Source organism: Oncorhynchus gorbuscha, linkage group LG06 (assembly GCF_021184085.1).
Source record: "Oncorhynchus gorbuscha isolate QuinsamMale2020 ecotype Even-year linkage group LG06, OgorEven_v1.0, whole genome shotgun sequence".
Classification (NCBI taxonomy): Eukaryota; Metazoa; Chordata; class Actinopteri; order Salmoniformes; family Salmonidae; genus Oncorhynchus; species Oncorhynchus gorbuscha.
In genome coordinates this window covers 67265615-67281997 of record NC_060178.1, presented here as the reverse complement: position 1 = coordinate 67281997, position 16383 = coordinate 67265615, and the positions used below count along the sequence as shown (strand labels likewise).

Below are 16383 nucleotides of genomic sequence, written 5' to 3'. Positions count from 1 at the left end.
CCCCCTACTTAAGCCAGTATATGTCCAGGCCCGTCTGAAGATTGCTATAGAGGGTGATATAGAGGGTGATCCAGAAGAAGATTGGGAGAATGTGGCTGGGTCTTTCAGCATGACAATGATCCCAAACACACCGCCCGGGCAACGAAGGAGTGGCTTCGTAAGAAGCATTTCAAGGTCCTGGAGTGGCCTAGCCGGTCTCCAGATATCAACCCCATAGAACATCTTTGGAGGGAGTTGAAAGTCTGTGTTGCCCAGCAACAACCCCAAAACATCACTGCTCCAGAGGAGATCTGCATGGAGGAATGGGCCAAAATACCAGCAACAGTGTGTGAAAACCTTGTGAAGATTTACAGAAAACCTTTGACCTCTGTCATTGCCAACAAAGGGTATATAACATAAGTATTAAGATAAACTTTTGTTATTGACCAAATACTTATTTTCCACCATCATTTGCAAATAAATTCATTAAAAAACTTACAATGTGATTTTCTGGATTTAATTTTCATTTTGACTGTCATAGTTGAAGTGTACCTAAAAGAAAAAGCATCTAATGTACTTATTTATGGTCCGATCTTGATGGAATGGTCCACAACCCTATACCCTAGACACCCTCATGAATGACGCAGACACCAAAGATATGTCCCTATCTGTTTTATGGGCCTGCTGTAAGCTGCCTGTATGCAGCCAAAATGCAGTCAGAGACCTTCTAGAGCAGCACCACCCCCTCAAGATTCTGAGCCTGCCTGGCAGTGTTGGTCCTGCAAAACCAGAGCCCCCTGATGGGAGAGCATAATATACAAGGAAATTCTCAAAGCTGCTAATGAGAACCTTAATGATCTTGATCTTGTAAATTATCTTGTACCTAGCCGGTGGGGATGCCTACACCCAAGCAGTGTCAGTGCTAGCAACACTAGCAGCAATAACCCATGAGGAGGGGGTCACACTGACATTCAGAGAGGGGCCATACCATTGTGGCACTGGTGGCACAAAATCATCAAAGGTCTGACTGCACGGAGATGCTTGGGAATATGGTCACAACAGGGGACCATGTGTGGGTGTTTCAGAGGAAGGAGGTAAATCTGATCTCCATCACCTCGGACGTGATAATGGTTAATCAAATCTCCCCATTTCTGCCCATTTTTGCTCAGTTTTGCAGGCCTTCTCATACAGCTGCAATTGTATATGCATTCGTGAACAAGGCCTTTCTTGAGTTGGGCTCTGGGATGGTGCAACTGTTGAGCACCTGAGTCTATGGTTGTTGGTGGGGGAAAGGGGTTGAGTGTTTATGAGTGTGTGTGTGTGTGTGTGTGTGTGTGTGTGTGTGTGTGTGTGTGTGTGTGTGTGTGTGTGTGTGTGTGTGTGTGTGTGTGTGTGTGTGTGTGTGTGTGTGTGTGTGTGTGTGTGTGTGTGTGTGTGTGGGAGGGAGGGAGGGAGGGAGGGAGGGAGGGAGGGAGGGAGGGAGGGAGGGAGGGAGGGAGGGAGGGAGGGAGGGAGGGAGGGGGAGGGAGGGAGTAAAATAAAATATGTTAGGGACAACATTGGATGAATCACAATTATTATTTGCTAAAATAATAATTGCTTGCCTAAATGTAATGTTTGTAATGGCAATAATGGTAAGCAGTAACAATAAACTGTCTACATTCCTACAAATAACTAATTATAGGAAATTAAGATAAAGAGGATTTTAATATATATATATATATATATATATATATATATATATATATATTTAATAGCTATATTTAAAACAAATTGAGGTGAGGGAAATGGTAACGTTTTTGGCGTTTGATCTACTGCTGTTCTGTGGGTGGCACTGTGTGCTCTTCTCGAAGGATGGATTCCGCTCTCTCTGGGGCCATGGGATCCGGGGGTTCGGTTGGGATCTGCCATTCATTGGGATGACAACCCAACTCAGCATGAGGAGGGGTTTTAGCAGGTGGAATAGTGGGGACCAATTGGAGGTTTAATTAGTAGCAATGCAAATATTATGGTACAGCTATATAGACACTCAATCTTATGTTACTTTTTAATGGCACGTTTACAAACATATATTATGATAAATAGAATTGAAACTTGTTTCTCATTATGGTAATTTGTGAAATAAGTATAGCCAGTTAAATTTGTAATGGCTTAGCAGATAATAAGAAAAGACGATCAGTTTTTACCTGTCTAAAAGAGAAGGAATATAATATATATTGTTTACAGGAAACTCATTCAACAATTTTAAATTAAGTTTTGTGGAAAAAGGACTGGGGCTGTCAAAATATATTTCTCCCATTGGCAAAGAAATTCAAAAGGGGTGATTATATTAATAGTAACTGTAATTTTGATCCAAATGTGCAAATTGTCCAAACAGATCCTCAAGGTAGATGGAGGATTTTAAATATGTTATTGGACCATAAACCTATACTGTCCAAATAATGATGATCCAAGATTCTTTTAAAAAAGATATGAGAATTTATCAACTCTACAAGCTACATTTACATTTACATTTAAGTCATTTAGCAGACGCTCTTATCCAGAGCGACTTACAAATTGGTGCATTCACCTTATGACATCCAGTGGAACAACCACTTTACAATAGTGCATCTAAATATTTTAAGGGGGGAGGGGGTGAGAAGGATTACTTTATCCTATCCTAGGTGTTCCTTAAAGAGGTGGGGTTTCAGGTGTCTCCGGAAGGTGGTGATTGACTCCGCTGTCCTGGCGTCGTGAGGGAGTTTGTTCCACCATTGGGGAGCCAGAGCAGCGAACAGTTTTGACTGAGCTGAGCGGGAACTGTACTTCCTCAGTGGTAGGGAGGCGAGCAGGCCAGAGGTGGATGAACGCAGTGCCCTTATTTGGGTGTAGGGCCTGATCAGAGCCTGGAGGTACTGAGGTGCCGTTCCCCTCACAGCTCCGTAGGCAAGCACCATGGTCTTGTAGCGGATGCGAGCTTCAACTGGAAGCCAGTGGAGAGAGCGGAGGAGCGGGGTGACGTGAGAGAACTTGGGAAGGTTGAACACTAGACGGGCTGCGGCGTTCTGGATGAGTTGTAGGGGTTTAATGGCACAGGCAGGGAGCCCAGCCAACAGCGAGTTGCAGTAATCCAGACGGGAGATGACAAGTGCCTGGATTAGGACCTGCGCCGCTTCCTGTGTGAGGCAGGGTCGTACTCTGCGGATGTTGTAGAGCATGAACCTACAGGAACGGGCCACCGCCTTGATGTTAGTTGAGAACGACAGTTTGTTGTCCAGGATCACGCCAAGGTTCTTAGCGCTCTGGGAGGAGGACACAATGGAGTTGTCAACCGTGATGGCGAGATCATGGAACGGGCAGTCCTTCCCCGGGAGGAAGAGCAGCTCCGTCTTGCCGAAGTTCAGCTTGAGGTGGTGATCCGTCATCCACACTGATATGTCTGCCAGACATGCAGAGATGCGATTCGCCACCTGGTCATCAGAAGGGGGAAAGGAGAAGATTAATTGTGTGTCGTCTGCATAGCAATGATAGGAGAGACCATGTGAGGTTATGACAGAGCCAAGTGACTTGGTGTATAGCGAGAATAGGAGAGGGCCTAGAACAGAGCCCTGGGGACACCAGTGGTGAGCGCGTGGTGAGGAAACAGATTCTCGCCACGCCACCTGGTAGGAGCGACCTGTCAGGTAGGACGCAATCCAAGCGTGGGCCGCGCCGGAGATGCCCAACTCGGAGAGGGTGGAGAGGAGGATCTGATGGTTCACAGTATCGAAGGCAGCCGATAGGTCTAGAAGGATGAGAGCAGAGGAGAGAGAGTTAGCTTTAGCGGTGCGGAGCGCCTCCGTGATACAGAGAAGAGCAGTCTCAGTTGAATGACTAGTCTTGAAACCTGACTGATTTGGATCAAGAAGGTCATTCTGAGAGAGATAGCGGGAGAGCTGACCAAGGACGGCACGTTCAAGAGTTTTGGAGAGAAAAGAAAGAAGGGATACTGGTCTGTAGTTGTTGACATCGGAGGGATCGAGTGTAGGTTTTTTCAGAAGGGGTGCAACTCTCGCTCTCTTGAAGACGGAAGGGACGTAGCCAGCGGTCAGGGATAAGTTGATGAGCGAGGTGAGGTAAGGGAGAAGGTCTCCGGAAATGGTCTGGAGAAGAGAGGAGGGGATAGGGTCGAGCGGGCAGGTTGTTGGGCGGCCGGCCGTCACAAGACGCGAGATTTCATCTGGAGAGAGAGGGGAGAAAGAGGTCAGAGCACAGGGTAGGGCAGTGTGAGCAGAACCAGCGGTGTTGTTTGACTTAGCAAACGAGGATCGGATGTCGTCGATCTTCTTTTCAAAATGGTTGACGAAGTCATCTGCAGAGAGGGAGGGGGGGGGGGGAGGGGGAGGAGGATTCAGGAGGGAGGAGAATGTGGCAAAGAGCTTCCTAGGGTTAGAGGCAGATGCTTGGAATTTAGAGTGGTAGAAAGTGGCTTTAGCAGCAGAGACAGAGGAGGAAAATGTAGAGACATAAGACTCTAGTATTATTGTGTGAGATTATAATATGGTTTTAAAAGAAAACGCTCTGAAGTTTGTGTAAATGTGAATTGAATGTAGGAAAATACAGTATAACACAATAGATCTGGTTTAGATAATACGTTTTTTTCATTTTTATTGTTGTATCATCATCTTTAAAAGACAAAACAAACATTCAGATAGGATGATGGGGACAATTTCAGTGAAAAACATAAGAGGGTAAGAGTACTTGTGCAAAGTGTCAGGATGATAACTTCCAAAATGATTGTGCGACATGACATTTATCATGAAGTCACCCAGGTGTCCCACACAAGTAGCCCAAATGTACCCAAGTGGCCAAATTGGTGAAGTTATACATTTTGAATGGAATAACTATATACAAAATACCAAAATGGTATTCTAACACACACCCCCAAAGAATGGAGAAAAAAACATGAAAAAATATATATACATTTACAAAATAACACTTTCAATATTTGGAAGACTCTCAGTCAATATTGTGCTGCTGATGCCAGGAGCCATAGCAGTCTCTTTCTGTTGTAAAGCAGAGGGTCACCAAACATGTGGTGCAGGTGATGGGGGACTTCATTTTGCAAAGAACACAGTGATGCCTCCATGCTGTGCCCTTTTGGCCCTGAGGCACATCCATGCCTGCAGAAATAAATTTGTGCAGATGAACATCACTTATGGCAGGCGCTGGATGAACCAGCTTCAGTGGGGGAAGGACACCTTGGCACTGGGGGCTCCCATTCTGAGTCAGTGTCACTGTGAAAGAAAATGTTCAGTTAGAATAGTTTCACATATGAGCCCTGTATCAACAGGTATAATAAACAGATATACTTAGAGTACAGGGAACATAAGGTTGAATATATTATTATAGACCTGCTAGATCTACTGTCTCATTTATATTATGACAGACCAGCTAGATCTACTGTCAATTTATATTATGACATTTCAGCTAGATCTACTGTCTTTATTATATTATGACAGACCAGCTGTATCTACTGTCTCCATTTCCCTTTGGCCATTGTTGTGGGCCTGCCCTCCCCTCAACATTCTCAAATAGGCTACTTCATTTCACAAATAATATTTAATATTATTAATTTTAAACAACGGCATTGGCATAAGAAAAACTTACCAGCCCAAGACGATGTCCTCTCCGTTCAAAAAATATTCCTCCAATTGGGGATCTCTAAATGAATCGTTCTCCAACAATCTCTCTCATTTTACCGATCAATTTCTTCTAAAATTGTGTGTACATCTGTATATCGAGACTTAAATTTAGATTTCCCTGACTTAGTCGCCATACTGATTGATATATAAACAGCTGAAGACGCGCTTTTCCAAAACAACGCTGTGTGTAACATGCGTTGCTCCTTCCGGTATGAAACTTCAATGGCGAATGACCCTCTTTACGCCGGAGTTTACTACATGGGTTGGTCTTCCAACACATAAACATGACATATTGCCGTTTACCTCAGCTCATTGGCTATCTACCCAGCTAGATTTCCAGACGATCAGTGGTCATTGGGTTAAAATACAGTCAATCAACAAAACAGTGGTCATATCATTGGTGCTCAATGATGTCATTACTTGTTGTCTTCAAATCGGTTACTTTCAGTCAATACGTCCCGCGAAATACGTCCCGTTGAAATAGTTGTTTTTTATGTGGCTCTATCCTCAGATAATCACATCGTATTCTTTCGCAGTAAATCATTTTTTAAATCTGCAAGATTCTAGGCTTTCGAAACATATGAGACACTTGTATTTTCATGAATGTTTAATAAATCAAATCAAATCAAATTGTATTTGTCACACATACACATGGTTAGTATATGTTAATGCGAGTGTAGCGAAATGCTTGTGCTTCTAGTTCCGACAATGCAGTGATAACCAACAAGTAATCTAACTAACAATTCCAAAACTACTGTCTTATACACAGTGTAAGGGGATAAGGAATATGTACATAAGGATATATGAATGAGTGATGGTACAGAGCAGCATACAGTAGATGGTATCGAGTACAGTATATACATATGAGATGAGTGTGTAGACAAAGTAAACAAAGTGGCATAGTTAAAGTGGCTAGTGATACATGTATTACATAAGGATGCAGTCGATGATGTAGAGAACAGTATATACATATGCATATGAGATGAATAATGTAGGGTAAGTAACATTATATAAGGTAGCATTGTTTAAAGTGGCTAGTGATATATTTACATAATTTCCCATCAATTCCCATTATTAAAGTGGCTGGAGTTGGGTCAGTGTCAATGACAGTGTGTTGGCAGCAGCTACTCAATGTTAGTGGTGGCTGTTTAACAGTCTGATGGCCTTGAGATAGAAGCTGTTTTTCAGTCTCTCGGTCCCAGCTTTGATGCACCTGTACTGACCTCGCCTTCTGGATGATAGCGGGGTGAACAGGCAGTGGTTCGGGTGGTTGATGTCCTTGATGATCTTTATGGCCTTCCTGTAACATCGGGTGGTGTAGGTGTCCTGGAGGGCAGGTAGTTTGCCCCCGGTGATACGTTGTGCAGTCCTCACTACCCTCTGGAGAGCCTTACGGTTGAGGGCGGAGCAGTTGCCGTACCAGGCGGTGATACAGCCCGCCAGGATGCTCTCGATTGTGCATCTGTAGAAGTTTGTGAGTGCTTTTGGTGACAAGCCGAATTTCTTCAGCCTCCTGAGGTTGAAGAGGCGCTGCTGCGCCTTCTTCACGACGCTGTCAGTGTGAGTGGACCAATTCAGTTTGTCTGTGATGTGTATGCCGAGGAACTTAAAACTTGCTACCCTCTCCACTACTGTTCCATCGATGTGGATAGGGGGGTGTTCCCTCTGCTGTTTCCTGAAGTCCACAATCATCTCCTTAGTTTTGTTGACGTTGAGTGTGAGGTTATTTTCCTGACACCACACTCCGAGGGCCCTCACCTCCTCTCTGTAGGCCGTCTCGTCGTTGTTGGTAATCAAGCCTACCACTGTTGTGTCGTCCGCAAACTTGATGATTGAGTTGGAGGCGTGCGTGGCCACGCAGTCGTGGGTGAACAGGGAGTACAGGAGAGGGCTCAGAACGCACCCTTGTGGGGACCCCGTGTTGAGGATCAGCGGGGAGGAGATGTTGTTGCCTACCCTCACCACCTGGGGGCGGCCCGTCAGGAAGTCCAGTACCCAGTTGCACAGGGCGGGGTCGAGACCCAGGGTCTCGAGCTTGATGACGAGCTTGGAGGGTACTATGGTGTTGAATGCCGAGCTGTAGTCGATGAACAGCATTCTCACATAGGTATTCCTCTTGTCCAGGTGGGTTAGGGAAGTGTGCAGTGTGGTTGAGATTGCATCGTCTGTGGACCTATTTGGGCGGTAAGCAAATTGGAGTGGGTCTAGGGTGTCAGGTAGGGTGGAGGTGATATGGTCCTTGACTAGTCTCTCAAAGTACTTCATGATGACGGAAGTGAGTGCTACGGGGCTGTAGTCGTTTAGCTCAGTTACCTTAGCTTTCTTGGGAACAGGAACAATGGTGGCCCTCTTGAAGCATGTGGGAACAGCAGACTGGTATAGGGATTGATTGAATATGTCCGTAAACACACCGGCCAGCTGGTCTGCGCATGCTCTGAGGGCGCGGCTGGGGATGCCGTCTGGGCCTGCAACCTTGCGAGGGTTAACACGTTTAAATGTCTTACTCACCTCGGCTGCAGTGAAGGAGAGACCGCATGTTTTCGTTGCAGGCCGTGTCAGCGGGCAAAAAAGTTATTTAGTCTGCCTGGGAGCAAGACATCCTGGTCCGTGACTGGGCTGGGTTTCTTCTTGTAGTCCGTGATTGACTGTAGACCCTGCCACATGCCTCGTGTCTGAGCCATTGAATTGAGATTCCACTTTGTCTCTGTACTGGCGCTTAGCTTGTTTAATAGCCTTGCGGAGGGAATAGTTGCATTGTTTATATTCGGACATATTACCAGACACCTTGCCCTGATTAAAAGCAGTGGTTCGCGCTTTCAGTTTCACGCGAATGCTGCCATCAATCCACGGTTTCTGGTTTGGGAATGTTTTTATCGTTGCTATGGGAACGACATATTCGACGCACGTTCTAATGAACTCGCACACCGAATCAGCGTATTTGTCAATATTTCCATCTGACACAATACGAAACATATCCCAGTCCACGTGATGGAAGCAGTCTTGGAGTGTAGAGTCAGCTTGGTCTGACCAGCGTTGGACAGACCTCAGCGTGGGAGCCTCTTGTTTTAGCTTCTGCCTGTAGGCAGGGATCAGCAAAATGACTATTTCCGTAGCGATCACCGTATGTTGTCGAATTTCATCCTGCTAACGGGTTCTGTGCGCAGAGAGGTTAAATACCTACAGTTGAAGTCAGAAGTTTACATACATTTAGTTTGTAGTTTCAAAATGCCTGAAGGTACCATGTTCATCTGTACAAACAATAGTACGCAAGTATAAACACCATGGGACCACGCAGCCGTCATAATGCTCAGGAAGGAGACGCGTTCTGTCTCCTCTAGATGAACGTACTTAGTTGTGAAAACCCAGAAAAACAGCAAAGGCCCTTGTGAAGATGCTGGAGGAAACAGGTATAAAAGCATCTATACCCATAGTAAAACGAGTCCTATATCGACATAACCTGAAAGGCCACTCAGCAAGGAAGAAGCCACTGCAAAAGAAACACCATAAAAATACTATTATTTTTCAACCTTCAACATCGAAATGCTACCGAATTTGTTTCACTGAAACTTTTTACAAAGGATGGAGTCACTCATGATTCACTGAACAATATTTTGAAAGAGGAAGTACTTTAATAACCTCTTGGTGTTAGGGGGCATTATTTTCATTTTTGGAAAAAAAAACGTTCCCGTTTTAAACGGGATATTTTGTCAGGAAAAGATGCTAGAATATGCATATAATTGACAGCTTTGGATAGAAAACACTCTAACGTTTCCATTTAAAAAAAAATATTGACTGTGAGTATAACAGAACTGATGTTGCAGGCGAAAGCCTGAGAAAAATACAATCTGGAAGTACCCCAGGTTTTGAAAGCGCTGCGTTCCAATGACTCCCTATTCAGCTGTGAATGTACCATCAACGAGCTTACGCTTTCTACGTATTCTCCAAGTTGTCTACAGCATTGTGACGTAGTTTTACGCATTTCTGTTGAAGAATAGCCATAGGCGGTCACATTGCGTAAGTGGTCACATGGTGGCTCCGAGAGAGATTCTCGCATAAAATACAGAGGTAGCCATTATTCCAATCGGTCCTAGTGAAAATGAAATTGTCCCGACGAATATATTATCGAATAGATATTAGAAAAACACCTTGAGGATGGATTGTAAACAACGTTTGCCATGTTTCTGTCGATATTATGGAGCTAATTTGGAATATTTTTTGCCGTTGTGGTGACCGCAATTTCCAGGCAATTTCTCAGCCAAACGTGAAGAACAAACGCTATGAGCTATTTCGCCTACAAAAATAATATTTTGGGAAAAAAATTACTTTGGCTGTCTACCTGGGAGTGAAAACAAGTTCATCAAAGGTAAACGATTTCATTTGATTGCTTTTCTGATTTCCGTGACAGGTTTGCCTGCTGCTAGCAAGGCATAACGCTATGCTAGGCTATGATAAACTTACACAAATGCTTGCTAGCGTTGGCTGTAAAGCATATTTTGAAAATTTGAGATGGCAGGGTGATTAACAAAAGGCTAAGCCATGTTCCAATATATTTCACTTGTGATTTTCATGAATAGGAATATTTTCTAGGAAGATTTATGTTCGTTGTGTTATGCTAATTAGTGTCAGATGATGATAACGGTCCCATTCACGGTATGGGCGTCACTACAGGTTAAAACCTCTTTGGGATAGGGGGCAGCATTTTAACTTTTGGATAAATAGCGTGCCCAATTTCAACTTCCTGCTACTCATGCCAGGAATATAAGATATGCATATTATTAGTAGATTTGGATAGAAAACACTCTGAAGTTCCTAAAACAGTTTGAATCATGTCTGTGAGTATAACATAACTTATGTAATTATGATAATTTGGTGATTATGACGATGCTAATAATGGTCCCCATATATTATGTATTGGATCAGTAAAAACATCTACCTTTACATTACCCTGAAGTTTACCAATAAAATGGTCTGACAAAGATGTGGACATGCTCGGTATACATACACACAAAGGGTTGCAGTCTGTTTTCAAATGGGTGGCCAGTAATAAACTGGTCCTGAACATCTCTAAAATACAGAGCATTGTACAAATCATTCCCTAAGTTCTAGACCTCAGCTGAATCTGGTCATGAATGGTGTGGCTGTTGAACAATTTGAGGAGACTAACTTGGTGTTACTTTAGATTGTAAACTGTCATGGTCAAAACATATAGATTCAATGGTTGTAAAGATGGGAGAGGTCTATCATCAATCCATGGAGCCTCAACAGGTGCATGTTTATCAATAATTGGAAGATGCAATTTCATAAATTCATCAAGGGCAGTGTCTGCATGCTCATTATTAATCACATGAGACCAGAAACATTTTTAACATCATCCACATGAGAGTCACAGCAAAATATTTTGCATGATCTTTTATACAATATTTTAGGACCAGTTTTGGAACTTTGGCTTTCCTAGATCACTGCTTCCAATGGGTACAGATACAGCTTTAGAACAAAGTTCTACAATATTAGTAAACATGTGATCAATACATGGACTCACTCTGTGTCCAATAATAGTGTTTAACATGATTTTTGAATGACTACCTCATCTCTATACCCCACACATACAATTAGCTGTAAGGTCCCTCAGGCGAGCGGTGCATTTCAAACACAGATTCAACCACAAACACCAGGGATGTTTTCCAATGCCTCTCAAAGAAGGGCACCTATTGGTAGATGGGTAAAAGTAGTTGTTGTATTTGGCGCATGTGATTAATAACATTTGATTTGAAGCACAAAGTGATTTTATTATTCTGTGACACAAATAAAGTGGTCTTGTTTCAATTATATGAAATTCTATTGTATTTTTTCATGTTGAGAGACTTAAATCCAGCTGAGAATATCACAGTGAGATGACACCACAACTGTTGGATTTGCTAGAATGACGCCTGTTTACCAGGCTGGACTCCATCACTCAGAGGTAGAGCAAATTTACTATTTTTCTGGGTAGGTCAGAAAATGTGACACATCACTTTTTGCAAATGTGGGGTCTGAAATCTGACAGTTCAATTCAGCTCCACTGACAGAATGGTAACGGAGAGCGCACCAATTGGGTTTTCTGGCACTATAAGGCACAGGTCTCTAAAAAGTTCACAGGGCGCTTTGTACACCAAAATGTCAGTTGGACCACTCAAAGCTCCCCTTATAGGAGACATAACATCTGAGAGGTAAAAGATACAATATGTTGTGTGTTGGTGTGCCAAAGACCAACCATAAAAATGATAACCTCTTGTTTTTTAAAAACTTTTTGCACCCAGCTGCTGTACTGTAGTTGCACACTCGGTTTAAGAGTTGCATTTAATTAGTTCCAGATGCTCAAGTTTAAAGCACACATTTGGGACATTCCCAAGTCAATGCATTAATCAGGAGTAGACTGTGCATCACACATTAATAAAGACTATCGCACATTGACTTCACAGACATGGAAATGGACTGTGATAAAATACAACTTCCACTGTGGTCTCAGACACCTGTTCTCCCTTCCCTGAGAAGCACTCTTCATGGCTGCTATTTCAGGAGAGTAGAAATCACTGGCCGCATCTCTCCTCTGTCCCTCCCTCCTTTGATATTTAGACTGGAGCTAACCATTTGCACGTCTCCACTCTTGATTTCCCTGGATGCAATTGTAACACAAGTAAAGTGCATCCAATTTTTGTAGAATGGATTGTACATTATTCAATAGATTGTATGTTATTGCAATAATTTAATAAACAGAAATATGATGTTTTCCTCTTTTGGTGAGTGTTTCTTCTATCTATGGCACCAGGGGGTAATGTCTGAACTTACCACCTTTGTTTCCTCCCACGATGGAGTAGAAGATGGTCTGGTTGATGGCAGCTGCCAGGATGCTGCCCACCGGTCTGCCTACTGGGGACAGCTCACTGACAGGAGCAAACCTGCAGACAGAAACAGAGACAGAGATGGAGCGGACATGACTAAATATCCCTGGACACTTTACCACTGAGAACTTCCACTGAGAAAAACAATTGTGAAGAAAAAAATCTGACAGTATGCTCCTTCCCACCACATTCAGCAGACACACTGTTGAATATGGCACATACACAACTTGCACTAAACAAAACCATATTCACACTTTTACAAGTTTCTACAATAGCAATTAGCACTTTATTTAATCTTGACAAGTTCCAGCGCACATTAAGTCTGTGTCTTCAAGTAAAAATGTTGACATCTTTTAAAAACACTTAAAATAAGGGCTGTGTTTTCGTGTAGGCTGTTGTTTTGATACCCATGTAAATCTCTCTTGGACAAGTTGACTTTTTTCAATATATTTGCTGTATTTACCCTTCCAAAAGGAAATGATAATTAGCTGCTAATGTGGCTATCATAAAGAGCTACAAATGCCATGATGCTCTGGATGAAACTGCTGAATAGAGGCAAAGCTAAGAATCTCTGCCATCTCAGACCACCCTCGAAACCAAACAAGGGTGGTCTATGGTGATACTGTACATGGGGTGGGCTGAGAGTGGCTGAGGGGTGGGATTAAAGAGTTTATATTTGGCAATGTATTATTGGTATGTGATTTCTGTATATAAAAGTACCATGTATATAAAATATGTATATGGAAAATGTATGTATACAGTATGTAGCATAAAATATATGTTTCATCGGAAGACGGAGGGTGGTGGATGGGTTCATTAGAAATAAAATAACAATTCTGGATGAACCTTTTCATATGTGAGTTCCTAATATCTCTAATGGTGTGATGTCAGAATGCACTCACTGTTCCAAAATGTGATTGCTATGCAATAGTTAACCCCCGCTGCCCTCAAACCGATTTACTACAGGCTGTTTCAACTTGTCAAATTCAAATTATTTTCTAAATTTTATTTTATTCAAACAACAGTTTGAATTGAGGTGTGTTCTCCCTCCTCATTCATTCATATAGAAGTAGCCCATTTATGATTGAGGCTTTACTGAACCGAACACACTTCCTTTCTTTGATGAGAGCCAAAGCAATTCACCAGTGTTTTCGCAGATCAAGTATGCAGACATTTGCGCAGTCTTGTTCAAACCTTTCCCCCCTTGCATATTTTATGGCTGGTCCAAAAATTGCCTTCATTGTTATTTTCCTTTCAAATGATAACTTTGACTTGTGTGCATTCCTATCAAAGTAAGTGCCTTATTTTCTGTACAGTTGTTGCTCAACTAAACATAGAATAAGGCTGTAATGTAACAAAATTGGAAAAAGTCTGAATACTTTCCAAATGCACTAAAATCTAAAAGTGAATATCAGGTGCCTTAGATGTGTCTGTGTATATAAGAGGCAATAACATCTTTAGAGACAGAATATCAAGGGTCATTTTAATACAGTATGTACATCAAAACATTTCCAGTGAGACAACATACTGTAACTTCCTGTGTACTCATGCAAAGCATGGACATAACATGGTGAACATTAGGTTCTGACATTGAGCAACTTCCAGTATCACATCAGTAAGCAAGCAAGGGTGAATAAATTATAATTACAGACCCTCCACTTTATGCTCACTTATGATTTAATCCGATTTAAGTGTGCTCTTTATAGATCGTTTAACAGTGATACCTGAGACAGACTTGGCAAAGACCAACAGACTAAATGACAAGCCATTTAACCTGTTATGGCTGCAATCCCAATATCGGCATAAGTGTCATCAACAACCGCTAAATAGCATAGCACTACATTCAATAAATATTACTACAAATATTTATATTCATGAAATCACAAGTGCAATATAGGAAAACACAGCTTAGCCTTTTGTTAATCCACCTGTTGTGTCAGATTTTGAAATTATGCTTTTCTCCGAAAGCAATCCAAGCGTTTGTGTAAGTTTATCGATCGCACAACAAAACATTAAGTACACTTAGTATCAGGAAGCTTGGTCACGAAAATCAGAAAAGCAATCAAATTAATCGTTTACCTTTGATGATCTTCGGATGTTTTCACTCACGAGACTCCCAGTTACACAACAAATGTTCCGTTTGTTCCATAAAGATTCTTTTTATATCCAAAATACCTCTGTTTGTTTGTTGCGTTATGTTCAGAAATAGTTTCCATAATGTCAACAGAAACATGTCAAACATTTTTTGTAATCAATCCTTTGGTTGTTTTTAAAATATATAATCGATAATATATCAACCGCAAATGTCTTTCATAGTAGGAGAGGGGAAAATAATGGCTGTCCAAACTCTGTTGTGCGAGCAAAACTCATGTGACCACTTGACGCGATGTTATCGTTCTGGTTCATTTTTCAAAATAAAATCCTGAAACTATGTCTGAAGACTGGTGACACCTTGAGGAAGCGAAAGGAAAAGGAATCTGGTTCATATCCATTTAAATCCAGCAAAGGGAGACTATGGAACATGGAGTTTTCAAAATAGAAGCCACTTCCTGTTTTGATTTTCCTCAGTGTTTCGCCTGCAATATCAGTTTGGTTATACTCACAGACAATATTTGGACAGTTTTGGAAATGTTAGAGTGTTTTCTATCCAATACTAATAATAATATGCATATATTAGCAACTGAGACTGAAGAGCTGGCCGTTTACAATGGGCACCTTTTCATCCAAGCTACCAAATACTGCCCCTGCAGCCATAAAAAGTTAAATGTTATGGAAGCTATTGAGGTGCTGCTGTGTGGTAATGGCTCTGGGACTTGTTAGAATATAAACAAATTGCTCTGGGACCTGAAGAACTAGTATCCTATGTTTTTCCGTGTTGTGGCTGAATCAGGATATGGATAACATTCCATACATCTTCAAGATCAGAGGGCAGCCAATGCTGGCACTAAGACAATATTCAACGAGGTGTGTCGGGCCATAAGCAAACAAGAAAATGTACATCCAGACGCGTCGCTTCCATTGGAAGGTGATATTAACGCAGGGAAAATGAAATTAATTTGAACTCATTTTTACCAGCATGTCACCTTTGCATCTAGAGGAAACAAAATGCACCTAGGTCACCTTTACACCATACAACTTTACACCCTCCCCAAGGCAAATCTGACCATAAAACTCTCTCCTCCTGATCCCTGCTTACAAGAAAAACTCAAATAAGAAGTACCAGTGACACGCTCAATACAGAAGTGATCAGATGAAGCGGATTCTAAGCTACAAGACTTTTTCACGAGCACAGACTGGAATATGTTCCAGGATTCATCCGATAACATTGAGTTCACCCAATCAGTCACCGGCTTCATTAATAAGTGCATTGACGACGTTGTCCCCAGAGTACATACCCCAAACAAAAGCCATGAGCTGCCACTTTCAAGGAGCGGGACACTAATCCAGACATTTATAAGTAATCCCGCTTTGACCTCGGATGACATCCAAAGCCCCACCTTATCTCAATGAACTGGTCACCATAGTAGCAACCACCCGTAGCATGCACTCCAGCAGGTATATTTCACTGGTCACCCCCAAAGCCAACTCCTGCTTTGGCCGCCTTTCCTTCCAGTTCTCTGCTGCCAGTGACTGGAACAAATTGCAAAAATTGCTGGAGCTGGAGACTTATACGTCCCTCACGAACTTTAAGTATCAGCTGTCAGAGCAGCTTACCGATCATTGCACCTGTCCATAGCACATCTGTAAATAGCCCACCCAACTACCTCATCCCTATGTTTTTTCTTTTCTTCTGCTTTGCACCCCAGTATCTCTACTTGCACATTAATTTTCTACACATCTATCACTCCAGTGTTTAATTGCTA

The 16383-nt window shown here is 42.3% G+C and overlaps 1 protein-coding gene across 2 annotated transcripts in view; it reads right to left on the bottom strand.

Annotated features, from left to right (window-relative positions):
- The window catches only part of LOC124038254 (protocadherin-15-like), a 275775-nt gene that overhangs the window by 36666 nt on the left and 222726 nt on the right, over positions 1-16383 (bottom strand). For both annotated transcript variants that reach the window (XM_046353882.1, XM_046353881.1), the window contains exon 24: positions 12468-12577. In XM_046353882.1, coding sequence (XP_046209838.1) covers positions 12468-12577 — 110 coding nt within the window. The remainder of the gene's footprint in view (positions 1-12467; positions 12578-16383) is intronic.